Source organism: Ptychodera flava (assembly GCF_041260155.1).
Source record: "Ptychodera flava strain L36383 chromosome 23 unlocalized genomic scaffold, AS_Pfla_20210202 Scaffold_24__1_contigs__length_23054250_pilon, whole genome shotgun sequence".
NCBI lineage: Eukaryota > Metazoa > Hemichordata > Enteropneusta > Ptychoderidae > Ptychodera > Ptychodera flava.
Genome location: NW_027248278.1, coordinates 3,576,443 through 3,593,882, shown reverse-complemented (window position 1 = coordinate 3,593,882; position 17,440 = coordinate 3,576,443). Strand labels below are relative to the sequence as shown.

General features: G+C 39.0%; 4 protein-coding genes and 1 long non-coding RNA gene across 9 annotated transcripts in view; 3 read left to right on the top strand and 2 right to left on the bottom strand.

Moving 5' to 3' along the window:
• Window positions 1-1,919, bottom strand: part of LOC139124396 (uncharacterized) — a 57,788-nt gene extending 55,869 nt beyond the window's left edge. Inside the window, exon 1 of the mRNA XM_070690530.1 lies at window positions 1,795-1,919. The gene's annotated coding sequence lies outside the window, so the exon portion shown is untranslated. The remainder of the gene's footprint in view (window positions 1-1,794) is intronic.
• Window positions 1,920-3,498: 1,579 nt separating this feature from the next.
• On the top strand, window positions 3,499-8,276 carry LOC139125064 (uncharacterized). Its single transcript, XM_070691176.1, has 4 exons — window positions 3,499-6,326; window positions 6,955-7,055; window positions 7,395-7,518; window positions 7,675-8,276. Exons 1-4 carry the CDS (start codon window positions 5,970-5,972, stop codon window positions 8,230-8,232), a joined length of 1,140 nt encoding a protein of 379 aa, XP_070547277.1. The 5' UTR covers window positions 3,499-5,969; the 3' UTR covers window positions 8,233-8,276.
• Window positions 8,277-8,381: 105 nt separating this feature from the next.
• On the top strand, window positions 8,382-11,161 carry LOC139125068 (uncharacterized). Its single transcript, XR_011550143.1, has 2 exons — window positions 8,382-8,558; window positions 8,968-11,161. It is a non-coding gene; the product is annotated as an uncharacterized lncRNA (long non-coding RNA).
• Window positions 9,481-15,601, bottom strand: LOC139125065 (uncharacterized). The gene is made up of 3 exons (XM_070691177.1): window positions 15,426-15,601; window positions 13,083-13,316; window positions 9,481-12,225 (listed from the first exon to the last, which is right to left on the bottom strand). The coding sequence occupies exons 1-3, from the start codon at window positions 15,547-15,549 to the stop codon at window positions 11,477-11,479; spliced, it is 1,107 nt and encodes a 368-aa protein (XP_070547278.1). The 5' UTR covers window positions 15,550-15,601; the 3' UTR covers window positions 9,481-11,476.
• A 426-nt stretch (window positions 15,602-16,027) lies between these two features.
• LOC139125067 (uncharacterized) overlaps window positions 16,028-17,440 on the top strand; it is a 51,645-nt gene continuing 50,232 nt past the window's right edge. For all 5 annotated transcript variants that reach the window (XR_011550139.1, XR_011550140.1, XM_070691180.1 and 2 more), the window contains exon 1: window positions 16,028-16,151. The gene's annotated coding sequence lies outside the window, so the exon portion shown is untranslated. The remainder of the gene's footprint in view (window positions 16,152-17,440) is intronic.

The window sequence follows — 17,440 nt, the reverse complement described above, 5'->3', positions numbered from 1 at the left end:
AGGGCTACTTTGTGGCACCTCCTCTTTTTGCAGCACTTTCTACTCAAACCTGAAAATTTCAATAGGAATAGCATCTGATAACAATGTGAAATTCAACATGATATGGCAGTATTTGATGATCAAAACTTTCATTGTGTTCCAAAAGCCTGTCCAAAACCTATTGACATTGATTTTCAGATTGCAGACAAAGAGCAGTTGCTACTTTAAACACTTTAAAGTTGCAGTTATTCAACACTTGAATTCAAAACATAGACCCATTTGATTACTGCAGGAAAGTTCTATGTGTGCTACAGTCTGTATAGATATAAGATATTGTGGGATATGAAAAATTTCACCCTAAAATCACTCTGTAATTATGAACAACTGAGACATGATGAACGTACATTCTTACTTTAATGGTTGAGATTCTTTCTGGAAATTGTTTATCCATTCCTTCACTTTTAGAAAGAAGAGAAAGGCCCCAATGACTTTTCACAGCATGGGAATTGACCGAATGGCCAGGTGGCCCTAAGGCAGAATTCCCAGTGAAAGTCATTGGGGGCGTAGAAGTTTATTGTGACCCAGGGTATTTTCCATCATACTTGGAGCGACCTAGGGGTGGAAAATTGCAGTAGGGATACACCCGAGGAAAGCCCCTAGCGCTGATGAGCAAGTATATAAGACCTTAAAGCAGTATGTCTCATCATCACAAGTTTCAGCCCTGGGAGAAGTGGGCCTGGACCGAACAGAGCCAGCAAAGTTCTGGAGTGTCCAAGAAAGGGTCCTGGCTCGTGCACTCGCTATGTGTGTGTCAGAGAAGCCCTTAATCCTGCACATTAGGGGGCCCCATGGGGATCACTATGGGTCAGATGTCCATTGTCAAGCCCTCCAAATGGTAAAGGAATGGTGTTCGCCACGGCAACGTATTCATATCCACAACTTTACTGGTACCATCAACACAGTAAGTAAGGTGGTGGACAAAAGCTTTCAAAAACTGCTACTTCGGGTTTTCCATCGTAACGGCCAATTTTGATCAATGGCAACGAAGAGCATTGAAAGAAGTGCCCAGTGATCGGTTATTGATAGAAACCGATTCTCCGTATCTCGGGGGCGCTACCATCAGCACCCCAGCCTTAATAGGGGATGTTGCCGTAGCTGTTGCCAAGACAAGAAGGACTGATTTGGTGCGCCTCCTTAAGGCAACAGTTAACAATACAAGGCAAATTTATCACTGGGGATGGTTTTATATCTTGCCAGTAACATTGCTAGCTGGCAGCCATTTTAAGTGTCAAGGTTAGCCAGTAACATTGCTAGCTGGCGGCCTTGTAAAATTAACCTCTCAGTCTTTTAGATCCCTAGAATAACCATTCCTGCAGAAAATAAAAGAGGGGATAGTGTAGTGAAATGCGGGCTTTCGGCCGTTGGCGGGGCCCTCCTGCACAGGTGCTGCGCCGCCGTTGTATTCATGGAATGCCTAGCCTCGCATGTACATTACGCATTTCCCCTCACCAACACAGCAGAACGATACCTACCGCCGAAGTAAGCAGACGTTCTAAAGACTAGCCTTCTGCGGATCCACCCAGTACAACAAAGACTTGGTAAGTCCACCGAGTTTAATACACTGGGTAACACTATAAGAAGATCGAATTCTATTTTTAACGCCATGATGTTTATGTTCGAATTTGCCGGACTTACACAGCTACGATTTCGCGGATTTTTACCATTCTGGAACCTTTCAAGTGCAATCAGTCTATTTATAGCATACGAAATATGTCATTTGGTGAAACAATTGTGAACAAAATGAGATATAATTACCTTTTTTGTCGTTAAATTGACGACCGACGTAGAACACTGAGACACAGCAACTCAAGTTATAAACAAATCGTGACCCAACCGATCGTCTGCTCCACAGGCGAACTCTTGGGCGCTCTTCCAAATCACGCCGAGAACGGGATGTCACAGCCTGAGCGCGAAGAACAAAGGCGTTTCCGATCTCTGTTAGGTATATTCGTCCCAGTATTTTTCCTGTGTTCACATCGAACTGATCATGGCCACTTGTCCGGCGGTGGACTTTGAGGCTAGAGTAAGTACAAATCTAACGTATTTCGTGCGTCCATCCTTGAAACATTTCGTGAAAGTTACTCAAGATGCTTTTAAGGAGGTACGCTACCATTACAAAAAATGTTGGGACATTCTTGAAGTTGACTTTTCTGAAATATTCTTGATGTGTACATTGCAAAGATATGAAAAAAATATGGGGTACCCATGCAAAATTTTTGAAAAAACATGCCAAAATTGACAGAAAACCACTAAATCTCCCATTTTGCGAAATTTGCACTTACCAGCAGAATCTTTTTTTATCGCAAAAGATTAACAGATCCCAGTGTGCATACCACATTTTTGCATCGCCAGGACAGCTGCATTAGGACAATCAACTAAAATTTGTGATGTCTTGTCTTAAAAATTAAATATTAGACCCTAAATTTATCATTTAACTGTAAAATTAGTCTTTTTTAAAAATATAAACTTCATATAAATGCACAAAATGGTTTTCAAAATGTAAAAAGTACAGCGATATCTATCAAAGAGACAGTGTTCTTTGATTTAGAAGCAAAAAAAGTTGGGGTCACCACGCAAATTTTCTTACTAAACAGCAAAAAGAGACGAAAAAAGGTGAATTTTGTTAGACCTGAGATTTGACCCTCTAGCTTTCTGATATTATGTCAGAGCTACAATTGTTAATTATTCTCTACTGATCTTTCAAAATAAAAATAACTGTCGATTTTTCAGTGCAAAAATATAATTTCGGTTGTTTTGATTCATAAAAACTTCTGAAAGAAATATTATAAGGTCACTAGCATGATTTTTTGCCATTTTGTCCTGTTATTCACGCTCACCAGGTTAGGTAGTCTAAAAGGAACATGTACATCTTCTGGACAAAAGAGGGCGCTCTCCTATATAGAATGGTAGCGTACTACCTTAAAGTCTACCAGAAACTAATTCTTCGTTAAGGGAATAGAATTTAAGCAAACTTTAGTTTTGCAGTGAGGCATTCTTGTAAACCCGCAAGTAAGCCCCCTCTTTCCATGCGTAGAGTGACCGTGGCTCTATCGCCGACTGAATATTTTTTCCATTACTGAAACTCAATGTGTTTGTGTCATAGGGCTGACAATTAACCACATGGTTATTTCGACTCTTGACATGTGTAACTGCTTTCAAGTCACTCGATGTTGAAAACGAAAACCAAATGTACACGAAGATCTGGTCCAGTGCTCGTGAATATGTGTCGTAAATTTAAACAATGAATGTTTACAAACAAAGATGACATTTTTTGTTCGGAGTGTCAATTGACAGGCGCCTGTCAATAGACAAAAAATGACTATTGACACGCGGGACGTTTTTCGCCTAAATTCACCACATTTCTGCAAAATAAACTCGGCCTTTCTCCACTTAAATGAAGAACAAATTATTTTTCCTTGAAAAATTTACAAAATAAGTGCTAACACGTCACAAATTCAACGTTTTGAACGCAGTAGCAAAAGCCGTCACACGCGGTGCCGTACTGTCGGCCGAGCTATAGTAGCATGTGCATGTTCTGCACGTGTAGTTTGGCCTATAGATCATACTTGTACTGTACAATACAACGTTTCAGTGTTCATTAAGTCCGTTTTGCAGTGTAAAAGTTGAATAACTAGTAGATCTAACAAAAGTGTTTTAAAGACAATCAGCAGTTCCAGTCTATCGAATTTCTGGTGGTAATGAAACCCACGAAGATGTTGTGTACCGGTAGACAAAAAAATCTATTTGGCATATGCCATATTGAATTTATCTGGCAGTGGTATTTACAGAATGGAGCTCATGAATACTACAAGTGAACTTGAAATGCAGGTTTGAACATTGTAACAGCATGATTTACCCTCCCTTACGGAAAATTGAGATCTACATCTAGTCCACATTAGATCTACAGTAGACTTTATTTTAATTGGGCAGTAGATGAACTGCTTCATCTACTTTTGTGCATACTAATGAGGTCATAGTTCAGAGAGTAGATGAAATGTAGACAAAATGTGGATGAAAAATTAGATGAAATGTAGATCTCAGGTAGATGACATGTAGACAAGATGTAGACCTATTGCTTTGTCTACTTTTGTGTATATTAATCATCAGGTCATAGTTTAGAGAGTAGATAAAATGTAGATGAAAGGCAGACAAGATGTAGATGGAATAAATTACGTATAAGATGTAGCTAAGACAAAGAACAAGAAATTAGTGAGGCATGGAGATCTTGCATTTGTCTTTATCCTGTCTTTCTTAATGATGTCAATTGACAAGTGATTTTCTCAACAATGTTTATTATTTGTCCAAGACACCGAAAAATCATGCAAGCACTCATCAAAAACTACCTGAATTTTGGTAACAAACTTTGGTCTATTGTATGCAAGACACAAGTTACAATCTTTCTACATACGTATCTGTCTCCCTGCCCAATTCTTCGACTGGCTGCACAGTCTGTTCTAAAAATAGGGTTACATACTGACGGCAATTTTAGTTCAAAGTTTGACTGCAATGGCCGACAGACTCAAAACAAGAATGCATGATCAGAACTCAGAGAATTTGGTAGCTTTTGCCTCTGCAAAATTCAGAGAAAGTTGGATAAGGATAATTTATGTATTCATTTTCAGAATTTGCTGTAATATAAACATGAAATTAACAACTTACACATCTTTGAATTGGTTCTGTTGCTGATAAGATTAGGTTGTATTGTGTTTCATGTTCAAGTAAAATAAATTGGCAATCGCTTTTTGTTATGTTACTGTACTGAAATTTCCCATATCAACCCTAGTGCAGTATTTGGAGGAGACAGATTACGTAGACAATACTGCTAACTCTGACAAGTTTACATGTAATACAGAATGATGCCAAATGGCACCCACCCATTCCATTCCTAGCAGGCTCTTCCACCTTGTTCAGTTGGACTACAATTGCGTGCGTGTTAATATTCAGTTTTGGGGAAAGCACTGTTTGGCAAAAACCACTGTGAAGGAAGCACAGTGCAGGTTAACAACAACATTTATTCAATCTTTTTGCATATAATGGTGTGTAGTCATGTTTACATAAGTGGAGATGTCAAATGTTCAATGTCTGATAAAATACTTCTTGAAGTTTTTCTCCCCTTGAAACTTAAGTGAAACTTAAGTGTTGAATTGTGATCAAAGGTTGCAATTATTTCCTTAGTGTGATACTGCTAACTATACTTTAACATACTTAGGATAGAGAAATTGCAAATAAGAACAATTTAAGTGTTGAAAATGAAAATGTAAGTATGTTAACATGTCAATCAATTTTTAGACTTTAAAAATTGACCGATGGCCATGGTGTAGCACAGGCTAGGGCTGCAGTTCATGATGAATATCACAATATTGCATATCACAACAACATCCGTTTGATGTAATTTGGTGGCAACTTCACTGAGCACCATGGTATCGATGGACCTTTGCATAAGATATCTCACGCTGGAAAAATCAATCATTCAATGACCGATCATGAGTGGTATTCAGGTCGAAATAGAGAGTAGAACATTGTGCATGCTTAGGCCTACTCAAATTTTTCAAAATCTTTCTCAACTGTACATACATCATTACATGATTAACAGAATAAACTGCATTGCATACAAAGCATTTCAGTACATTCAACGACGCTTTATTAAAAAATTTAGAACTGAAATATTCTACATGTTACACAATCAAAATTCATATGGTCGTGGTATTAAAACAGGCGATCAACAAACCTTGCCTACCTCAAGCTCACGGGCCTACCTTACAAGTTGCATTACAATTACCGCAGTACCAGTACAGCTGTATACTGGCAGTGTAGAGCCACTGCCATCGTCAAGTTATCGATGCCAACCTATTCTTTGATTGCAATCACGTGACAATAATGCGCCCTCAATCGGATCGCCGCCATTTGTACAGACAGTTGCAGACGACAACATGTCAGCCATGGCAACGACAGACGCTTGTTTTGGCAGCGACCGCGAAAGCTTTTCTCAGTATTTTGCATCGTTGGATGGCGTTTCAAAAACGAGATATATGCAGAAAATAGAACTTTGTGATTTTATAGATCCGTATACATTGCAGAACAAACAACTTTCCCCCGACCCGAAAAGATTTCCAGAAGTACAATATCCTGATATCGTCAACTACCTTGTGCTACAGACATCCTTCTGCACTGGAGAACAGGTCAAAAACTGGAAGAGTATGGATGCCTATAATTTTTTTATTTCTGGATGGGTGCAACCTCTTTTTTCTAAAACCTTGACGGGAGATAAAATCTTGATTCTTGGCAGGGTGAGTCGTAGCTGCCATAACTGTAGCCCACGGGCCACTGTTTGCCGTGTTTAGTGCCCGTGGTCTTCAAGTAATGGCAGCTAAGTGAGTATTTTTTACGCCCATTATGTGACGTTGACGAAGCTACTTTTTACGCGTTTTGTTTTCATAAGCGCATGTTTCCGAAAAATGCACACTTTGTCATCATCAGAAAGTCACCGTGATATGTGAAAAATTACCAATTTGAATCAACAGACTGCATGATTGACAGAAATCTTGTCCAAATTATTTATTGTTTATACTTTTCGGAACATCGATTTATGTAAATTGTAGACGGGAGTGATAGCAAGGTAATACAATAAAGTCTGAGTTACGATTTGAATGAAACGGCCAAGTTTCTAAAAACTAATTATCCTAATTTCTTGATTGACATTGTTTTACTTAAAAAAGTTCAGAATCAATTGAGAGACCCCCAAGCTACTAAAATCATTCAAAGGTTGGAGAACCACTCTCACAACCGCATGAGTTACAAGCACGTACTTTATTTCATTTGAATGGCTAAACATACGGAATAAGATACACAGACTGTAGTACTTTAAAGTGAATTCTTTTTTTATTTATTTTATTTTTTCTTACGCTTCTTCTGCAGGTAAATCATTCACAAAGATGTCGAGAAACTCCTCTGGAAACTTGGGTGTTGGCAGATAAAGGTGGCAGAATATTGACAGCACACTGCAACTGTATGGCTGGGTATGTTCTGTAACTTCACTTCCTTCACTGCACTGTCTCTTTTAATCTATCTGTCAGTGAGATTTTTTTAACACTTCGTTTACTTTTAGCAGATTCATCCTGTTTTTTTTTTTATTCATTGCTCCTTACCTGTATGCAGAGATGTTTAATAGGCATGTCATGCCTTCTCTTTCATTTATTGCTTATACACAGTGTTAGGGAAATGTATATTTCTTCCCTGTCATAATTGCAATTTGTATGAGGTGTTAAATAAGTTGTCAGATTTGTCATCTTCAGGATACAAGGAAAATTAGGATTTTTTGAATGTAAACAGATTTTTTCATTATTATCATTTTGCAGATTATGTGAATCTTGTTCACATGTTGGTGCCATGTTGTTTGCTTTAGAAGCTGCAACTAAACTGAATAAATCATTAACCTGTACTGATGAAAAATCAAAGTGGCTTCCTTGCTATAAAAAACAGGTATGTTTACTTTTATTGATATATTTTTATGAATGCTTTGTGGTACTTTGTTTACTATTACACAGCGCATATAAGTATTTATAAAATATTAACTTTCATAATTTCCCTGTCTTTATAAAGTATATTTGACTTTTTATTTCTGTCTGTTAATTGTAGATTGCATACAAAGAGTGCAGAGACATGGATTTTACATCTGCAAAGAGTAAGAAGAAAAGGCTGGACAATGCCCTTGAAGGTTTCTCTGTAAGTGAGACTCCAGTAAAACAGAAACCGCAAAAACGAAGAGTCACAATCAATGATGAAGTAGCAAAGGTCTTCCTCGAAAAGATATCAAAAAGTGGAACCAAGCCTGCGTGTTTAAGTCTTGTGCCTGGCTATCACATGGCATACATTCCGAAGTCTGCTGACACCAGTTTGCCTAAACCATTGGTAAACCTGTATAATGACAACTTTGCCAACATGTCACTTGATGATTTGAAAATGCAGTGTTCAAGTGTAGAAATTCCCCTGGAAAATGAGGAGTGTAAACGTGTGGAGGAAGAAACAAGACAACAAGCAGGCTCCAATTTATGGTTTACCCACCGAGCTGGGAGAATCACTGCGTCAAAACTGCGAGCAGCTGTGCACACAAAACCAGACAACCCATCCCGGTCCCTGATAAAATCCATTTGTTATCCAAAAGAACATCACTTCAGCAGTAAAGCAACAAAGTGAGTGTCCTCCCCAAATATGTTGCATTCATAATTGGAATTATTCACATAATGTAACATTTGTTTGCATTTCAATAGATTATTTTTCTCTGGTTTATGGTTGCAGCTTTAAATATCGCTACTGTGTTTGTTCTTTAATAGCAAGATTTCACATTCGACCATGAAAGCGAGGCTCTCAAACAATATGAGGTCTACCAGCAACAAACACATGGAGATTTCAGTGTGTCCAAGAGTGGGCTGCAACTGAACAGAAAATGGCCATATTTGGGTGCATCGCCTGATGGAATCTCCAGATGCACGTGCTGTGGAACAGGCTGCTGTGAAATCAAGGTACATAAATAAGTTAAAGGGACAAAGACACTCATTTTTGACATTGTTTTGGTTATTTCATTTTCTTGTAATAGATCAGTGATGTTGTTCTGCTCACTGAAAAATGTCCAATCACCATTTGTTGCACCTCAACATTCATTCTGTACATGGCTATAACACATGAATTCTATCATACAATTTTTCATATTCACACATTTTGTCCATATATAAAGTGTCAGTCGAGCTAAACAATCATATATCAAGTGTATTTCACTATACAAAAGGATGTAAATGATCTATCATTAGAAACTAATCAAAATTATATAAAAAATGAGTGACTTTCTCCCATTAATATCCCTGATGCCTACTATATTGCCTGCATTGCAAGCAGAGCTGTTGTGAAATGTTGTCTTGTCTTTTTTTTTTTCAGTGTCCGTATAAACACCGTGATGCAAAACTGCAGGATGCCATTGGTGACAAGAATTTCTGTTTGGAGAGTGATGGTGGTATTATCAAGCTAAAGCGAAATCACCCATATTTCTACCAGGTCCAGGCACAGATACATATCATGGATGCTGATTACTGTGACTTTGTGGTATGGACTAGAGATGAACTGTTTATTGAGAGAATCATGCCAGATCTTGATTTCTGGGGTACCACTGTGGCAAAAGCAGAAACCATGTTTAAATCTTGCATTTTACCAGAATTACTTGGCCGTTTCTACTCTAAGTCATTAACACAGGCTAATAATCTTCATCAAGATATTACATTTGAGTATTGTTACTGTAAAACTGACAGTGGCCATAAAATGATTGCATGTGACAATGATGCTTGTACAATTCAATGGTTTCACTTAAAATGTGCAAAAGTAAAACGAGTTCCAAAAGGAGCCTGGTACTGCCCGACATGTAAAGCTTCTAAATAAAAGAATCAATTTCTGTGGTAAATTGTAAAAATCAGATTTATTTCTGGTTTGAGAGGCTTGTATTGAAAATATTACACACTTTTTAATATTTGCCATTTATAATTTTGTGTACTTTTGTATGATAAATTAAAAATTTCCACTGAAAATGAACGTTCAATCAACAACGTCCACATGAACATAAGATTCAATTACATGACAATTTTAATTAATTGATATTTACAATGCCATGCACTTTTGAATGGTAATTATTAATAGTGCTGATTGCAAATAACGTCACTGTTCTCTCTCATTAATATGCATATATAAATATTTGACCGCATTTTCCACATAAACGTTGAAAATAAAACCTGCAACTTAGTGCAAGTGTTAGAATGGCTATTTAGCGCCACACTGATTCATATGAATTGATGACTGAGACTACAATCTGCGACAACAGCCGCGCTTGCAACGACAAAATTTGTCCGAATTTCATCATATTTGTCCGAAAGTCGTGAACCTGCAGTTATATTTAGTTAAAAACCCAAAATCACAATCAATGCTATTCCCGGTGTACTACAGATTCAGATACATGACCTTTCAATACCATGATTAATGCATTTATATTGCAATGTACTTCAGGGATACCTAAGAAAGTGTAGCTTTTAAATGAAAATGACAGCTTTGACATCATGCAGGATAGCTTGGGTAGGAAGGTGATAGTTGCTGGAATGGAATCTGTAAGCTTGGTCATCTAAAACAATAGCTTCGAACATATTGTGATGTTCAATTGTTGAGGGCATAAAGCAACATGGCTGACAGCAAAAGCTGTGGTGGTGGCAGTAAATATTTTACATGTTTTCTCAAAAGTTCACAAAATTCTGTTGTGTGAGATGCTATCTTATGAGAGGTTCAGGTTTGATTTCACTTCTGTAAAGTTTCTGCCTCAATTTTACAAAACTTGCAGATGAATCTGTGTTCGTGTTTTCAAACTGAACAGGCTATCAGGACGTCCTATTCTAATACATGTACATGGATTACATATATGGTAGTATAAAGACCAGTCGCACGTGTTGGCAATGTCTGTTTTTCAGATTTGGTTAACTGAAGCTAGCTTTAAAATCTTGGGAAGTCTAACTCTTGAAAACAGACATTGTCAACACTAACAACTACGTCTTTACACTGTCATATATATTCTCATCCATGTGTACGGTATATGTACATGTATTAGAATAGGATGTCCTGATAGCCTGTTCAGTTTGAAAACAGGAACGCAGATTCCTCTGCAAGTCTTGTAAAACTGGAGCAGAAACTTTACAGAAGTGTAATCGAACCTGAACCTCTCATAACACAGCATCTCACACAACAGAATTTGTGAAATTTTTGAGAAAACAGGTAAAATATTTACCGCCACCACCATTGCTTTTGCTGTCAGCCATGTTGCTTTATGCCCTCAACATCACAATATGTTCGAAGCTATTGTTTTAGATGACCAAGCTTACGGGGTTCTAAGCTATCCTGCATGGTGTCAAGGCTTTCATTTTCATTTAAAAGCTACACTTTCTTAAGTATCCCTTAGGTATCCCTGTACTTTTGTAATTTAAATTAATACTTTCCACTGTAAATACAGAGTCGCATTAATTTTTAACAATTTGAATTACAATACTATGTATGGTAATTTATGGTAACTTATTCAACTGTAAATAAAAATTCAGCAACAAGATACATTTGTTACTCGATTGGTATTATTGAATCACACAAATTGGTCAATGCACAACAAACCACAACAATTTTATCAAGAGGTGTATCTGTTTCACAAGGCTTCTTGGAAATATACTCAATAGGTAATGTGCCCTTAAGTATTTGATATTTTCTGCGTACATGACCTATTATTCTTTCTACATGAATACGGATGTGGGCCAGCTTTCTTGTTGTCTCTACTTCAAGAGCAGGGAGTTGTGGTTTACCTTTAGTAAATGCTGGAATCTTCAAAGTTGCACAATAATACCCTACACTGTCAGCAATGTTGAAACCTCGGTCAGCAAGCACAATCCCCTGGGAGAAGTTTCTCAAGAAAGCCTGAACGCTCTGTAATCTCCTTGTCACTGACACGCCCGCCCCATGCTTTAGAGATAAATGAAATTGTACCCTGGGGTGTAATTCCAATTAAAAATTTCACAGTGTTGTGGTGTTTATAATTTGACCAGGTTTCAGCACGTGGTTCAAGACCTGAGGGCCTTTCAATAAAGATTTCAAAGCAATCTATTATCACTGCCACCTTCTTTCCAAAAGCTTTCCTGAACTCTACTGGCATGGTTTCCTGCAACATATCTCTCCCTGGCCATAAAACTAGAAAATTTAAATTATGCAACAAGATATCAAGCCACTTATTGAATATTCGAGATGCAGTAGCCCGTGAAATACAAAACCTGTAAGCGATATCTTGCAACTGTAAATGTAATCTGAGTCTCATTAAAACTAAGATTAATTCCTGGAATGGAGTTAACACGTTCCGTAGTGCTGAATTGATGTATGGTGTACAGAGTTCAAAAACAGACATGAGGATAACAAAAGAAGGCAGACCGGAGTAGAATTTAGTCTTATCATCGTCAGACTGAAAAGCATCAAAAGTCAAGTTTGAATCCAAGGCCTTTTTCCGCACGTCATAAAGTTCAGCATTGGTCCTCTGTAAATCATCTGAAAGAGCCGAAAGTTTTGTCTCCATAGTGGCAAGATCATCCATGGTAATGTCTGTCTGGCAACTGGCATGGTTGGAACTACCAATACCTGTTAAAAATATCATGAAACACATAATTTGAGATAAGCGATATGAAAATCAATTAGCAACACTTATGTTATTTGGTCCTAAATTTAAAAAAATACCGCAATTATACGGTGTCGCTCAAATTTGATCAGAATTGGTACATAACAGTATGGGTATCAAAGATCAACAATAAATGTTGTTTCTATCTGTTCAGTGCAGGAAAATTCTACGTTGATGTTATGACAATGATTTCTGTACAGTACAACCAGAAAAACAACAAGAAATATTTAAACCAGAAAAACAAGAATGACAAAAGTAATTAAGGTCTGAAAATTTAGGTACTGGAGGTCAACTTTAGCAACATGCATAGCAGAAAGGCAGCTAGCCCCTTACTGCCTTAGTTTGACCATAGACGGTCTTCCTCCCCTCTACTGACGGTCTTCCTCCCCTCTACTGTCTATGGTTTGAGCAGGTCTGTTAATATGTAACAGTTCAATGACAATGACAGAAAATGACTCAAGTCAGTGGAGTAAGCCTATTTCAAGCCTGTTTCAGAATTTCACTTTTTCTTACCTCATTTGCACATTTTTGACACTGATGTGTTCATTTGAACAAATTCACATCTCAACCCCTAACATCTACCTGTACACCAAATACTGAGACGGTAGCTTTGGCGGTATGGGAGCCTTTGTGTGTGACGGACATACATCCGCACATACCCACAAATATACAGACATTTAGACTCATCATATAAGCTCTTTTTGGTATTTATATATAAAACCAAATATGAGCTAAAAATAATAACAATAATAATAATATTTAAAAATTAATAAATCAAAACATCGATAAATCGATTAATTAATTAGTTAATCAATCTCACCATTGTGGTCTGATGTTTCACAGGAATCAGCTGAGGGTTTGGTTACTTTGGCCTTTTTACTGAGCTCCAAAAGGATTTCAGCAGCTTCTGAACGACTCCGTTTTTCGACACGCTGATTCTTTCGTTGGGTGCGCTGCACGTCACTCTCTCTCAAACGTTGTACGTTGTTGTGGCCTAAGTTTAAAGTTGGAGCCCAGTCAACAGAGTCCTTATCATACAGCTTACTTGGTTCACCTGTAAAAGTAAATGAATTGCAAGTGAATTACACTGTCAACCAAGGACTGTACATGTCGGTTGAGTGTGTGGGTCTACTAACTCGAACACAGTCCAGGATTTAGCAAAAAATCATGGCAGCAACCGAATTTACGAAGCCATTTATTTACTACTCGATACGAGTAATCGGAGTATCAGGTAACATGATAGCCCTGCGTACGATGCTGTGTGTTCCGCTACAGCTAACACACAGCATCGTACGCAGGCACAGTACGTGGTTTATCCCATGATGCAACTCGATTCGTACACACAGAGATCACCATTCTACCACCGAGGGCGCCATTACAATTCTGACTAAATCTGTCCAAAAATAGCCCCCAGCTTGAAATTGAGGTCGAATGCGTACGCATGACTTTTATCCTCGTTCGCAGTTACGTCAATGTGATAGCCCGAAAGACGTACATTTTTCAGTTTTTTTCCGGATCTTTATAGCATTTTTCTATCCAAAGATCCATATCATTGAAAATTGTCGTTAAGTTTTCATTTTTTTGCCCTTTTGGGGATATTTTTAGCTATCTCTTCTCTGGTTTTTTATCAATGATGCCTGAAAGAGTGCATACGCATTGCCATGCTTGCTCCGAGTAAAATTATGTTTCCAGATTTTTATTTGACCGTCATTTGGAAATTTCAGCGCAATTATTTAGAAAAAAATGAGATTTTTAACGGAATTTTGGCTATTTTTCGATTACAAACGTGGATTTTGAGAAATGGTCAACATTAGATTGTCGTGCAACTAAATACGATTCCAACGATATACTGCTTGCCTATGTTGACCCCAAAATCGAGGGAGGAGATAGAGTTTGAAAACAGACAGTCACATCGGAATGAAAAATGTACTTTGCCATGTTATAATTTTGCTTTTGTATGCACATGCACTGTACTCAGGCTTACGCTCGCTTGTGCCGGGATTAAAATCGTACGAGACACGGCGCTGAAACAAATACAAATGACATGGCTCATATTGGCTGTATCTGTGTATTATGTACCGGTAATAATCATGTAATTTCTCGATCGCACGAAATATGAATCAATGTTCATTTTTGCACGGTCCTTGAACTGTAAAGACTAGAACAGATAGGAACGTGGCTTTGCATTGCCAACTGTTGGCAAAACTTCTTTGTTACGATGCGTTTTTAGGGTTGCGTTGCCGTCTTTTCCCGGGGACCGGCTGATAAACAACACTGGCCGAACGTTAAACTACAAAGGCGCTACGCAGTACGCTGTTTCTGCACGATCACAGGATACTGAAGTGTTTACAGAACTTTCACGATCGCTTGTTGAAAACTGCGGTCCATTAAATCCTCACACCCGGCGTCGACAGCTTTGCTGGTTTGGAAGGGGTGTCGATTCAGTGCAGCTTGCGTTCGCCGAAATGTGTTTCTGTCAGTGTCACCGCGTAGCCATAGCTGATATGACATTCAGTAACTCGGTAATGCATGCTATCATCAATGTATCAGACATCGCAGCATTTGTGCTAAAAGTTCAATCCTTATATCTGGCCGATGATAAATACATATACGTGAATACAAGAAAAACTTCCACTGTCAGTCTAAATATTTTCGAGGCGATCGCAACGCGCTGATGACTGTATCTGCATGTACTCAACTATTGTATCGTGTTTCTATGGGTGCATACGCGCAATGGGGATAACGGGCAGGCCGATCTCCGTGTGTACAAATCGCATTGCATCATGGGTACTTTCACATACCGTGGCAGGGCTAGCGAGAGACTCGTTGCCGACATCGACGGTTATTTACGAAAAGTGAATAAAAGAAGCGATCGAGTAGCTGAGGTAGGCAGGGATACGACTTGGGCCCAGGAACGCTGAATTTCGGCAGTAATTTGGCTTTTTACATGAAGTCCAAAAATGGATTTGAAGTCACCGACCCTACGTACGGGTCTTTGCAGGGCTGTGGTGAGCGGGGCGATTAGCTGTAGCGGAACACACAGCATCGTACGCAGGGCTAGTAACATAATACAGAGTAAGGATTATTTGATATTTTGCATAAACAGCTCCCATGACCAACAAGACACTAATCTACGACATTAGAAAGACAAATGCACGCTTACCGCATACAAAATGGTCACTACAAACTTTCAAATATCCATTTGAGTTGTGCACACGGGTTACGTTTATATCTGCACGACGAATGTTAGCTAACCACTTCTCTTGACGCTTTTTTGACAACTCCATCGTAACATCTCCTTCATACAACCTAACCTTCGGGATACGGAAGAACCGCTTCCCAGTGTCTCTATTTCCACGATTTCCGCACCCGTAGACGCAACCAAATCGGGCATGATGAGACAGGCTGGTCGATGTACAAACTAAGCGATAGCGATCACTGATGACAGTTGCAAATGGTAGTACTTGTCTGCCAAAATGGCGGACAAGTACCCGGATGCTGAGGCGTGACGTCACGCGCAATCCAAGAATGTCTCAACCCGATGTAATTCTCGATCGGAACACTTTCTATGCATATCAGAATTGATGTCACATTGTTTCCAAGGTGTACAGATGATGAAAATGTGCTTGAAAAATAAGATTTGTTGAAGTACGAATGGTGAGCAGGCTGGCTTCTCTCCCCGATATGCATTGATATGATGAACCGTTGAAAACATGGCGCCTTCTGATTGCGCATGCGCATAAGGTCAACTCTCACAGTTGACCCGGAAATCGAAGCCAGTTACAAGGTCATTTGCTCTGAAAGAGCAAGAGGTGGAGGCTGAAAGGTGGTGGGGAGATCAGTCCATGCGCGAACTCTTCATGAAAATGCAAGAAAATACGTCGCTCAGGTGAAGAAATTACTTAAAGCAGTACTGGTAATTTTAAAGCTGACTCGTGTTATGCATGTGTACTGAAATGCCATTGCCAAACTAACACTGTAACGTAGTCTTATCTGTTATGTGGCAATGATAACAATGTCTATGGCGCGTAATGCATGCCAAAATTAACATCCGTTTTCTTACACCACTGACCGAATTTTTCCACTAGTCATCCACATTCGGCTTGCCGATTTCTGAACCCACTCACTGAATTATTCAAGTGGTTAGCGATTTCTGAACCCACTTACTGCATCCTTCACGTGGTCAGCGATTTCTGAACCCACTCACTTACATTCAAGTGGTTATAGCGATTTCTGAACCCACTCGCTGAATTCTTCATGTGGTCAGCGATTTCTGAACCCACTCACTGAATTCTTCATGTGGTCAGCGTTTTCTGAACCCACTCACTTACATTCAAGTGGTTAGCGATTTCTGAACCCACTCGCTGAATTCTTCATGTGGTCAGCGATTTCTGAACCCACTCACTGAATTCTTCATGTGGTCAGCGTTTTCTGAACCCACTCACTGAATTCTTCATGTGGTCAGCGTTTTCTGAACCCACTCACTGAATCCTTCAACTGGTTAGCGATTTCTGAACCCACTCACTGACATTCAAGTGGTTAGCGATTTCTGAACCCACTCGTTGAATCCTTTAACTAGTTAGCGATTTCTGAACCCACTGACCGAATCCTTCAAGTGGTCAGCGATTGCTGAACCAACTCACCGAATCCTTTGACTACTTGCCTACATTCCGCTAGGCACCTCAGCAGACTTGATATTTTTTTCTATCATAATCCGGTCACTCAAAAAGAGACCCGTCAAATTCACTCACGGATTCTTAAGGTGGCTGACCATTATGCTAGGGGGTCTTTATCAAAGCTTGTAAGATGTGACCCGGAAATGAATCTAATAGATACTGAATCGCATGGTTCGCATGCCCAGCCCGCCTCACAAAACGTGTACAATGAACGGTAAAAGGAGTGAAAAATGACTTCTTGTCCGGACCAGAAGTCAGGCTTTCTTGACACACAAGACGAAACGTAATGGCACCACCGTCAATCTACCCAAGCACAGTCCCTCTATAGATAGAGGGACTGTGACGCAAGTTTTGTTTTACTGTGGCGTCCATAGAAACCTATGCTCTTCGAAAAGGTCTGGTCAATCGAAACTGGAGACTCAGCCAAAGACGCGCAAAAGTTCGGCGAAATACTGGAAAGATATAAATATGTAGGTGTTTACAGATTTTCCGACTATAATGA

What these genes read in the sequence shown, in the direction of transcription:
- LOC139125064 (XM_070691176.1), top strand. Translation starts at nt 5,970, where the DNA reads ATGTCAGCCATGGCAACGACAGACGCTTGTTTTGGCAGCGACCGCGAA. An exon ending in CACTGCAACTGTATGGCTGG is followed by an intron (nt 7,056 to 7,394) that starts GTATGTTCTGTA and finishes ATCATTTTGCAG; the next exon opens with ATTATGTGAATCTTGTTCAC. An exon ending in TTCCTTGCTATAAAAAACAG is followed by an intron (nt 7,519 to 7,674) that starts GTATGTTTACTT and finishes TGTTAATTGTAG; the next exon opens with ATTGCATACAAAGAGTGCAG.
- LOC139125065 (XM_070691177.1), bottom strand. Translation starts at nt 15,549, where the DNA reads ATGGAGTTGTCAAAAAAGCGTCAAGAGAAGTGGTTAGCTAACATTCGT. An exon ending in TAGTGACCATTTTGTATGCG is followed by an intron (nt 13,317 to 15,425) that starts GTAAGCGTGCAT and finishes TTACTTTTACAG; the next exon opens with GTGAACCAAGTAAGCTGTAT. An exon ending in TGAAACATCAGACCACAATG is followed by an intron (nt 12,226 to 13,082) that starts GTGAGATTGATT and finishes TATTTTTAACAG; the next exon opens with GTATTGGTAGTTCCAACCAT.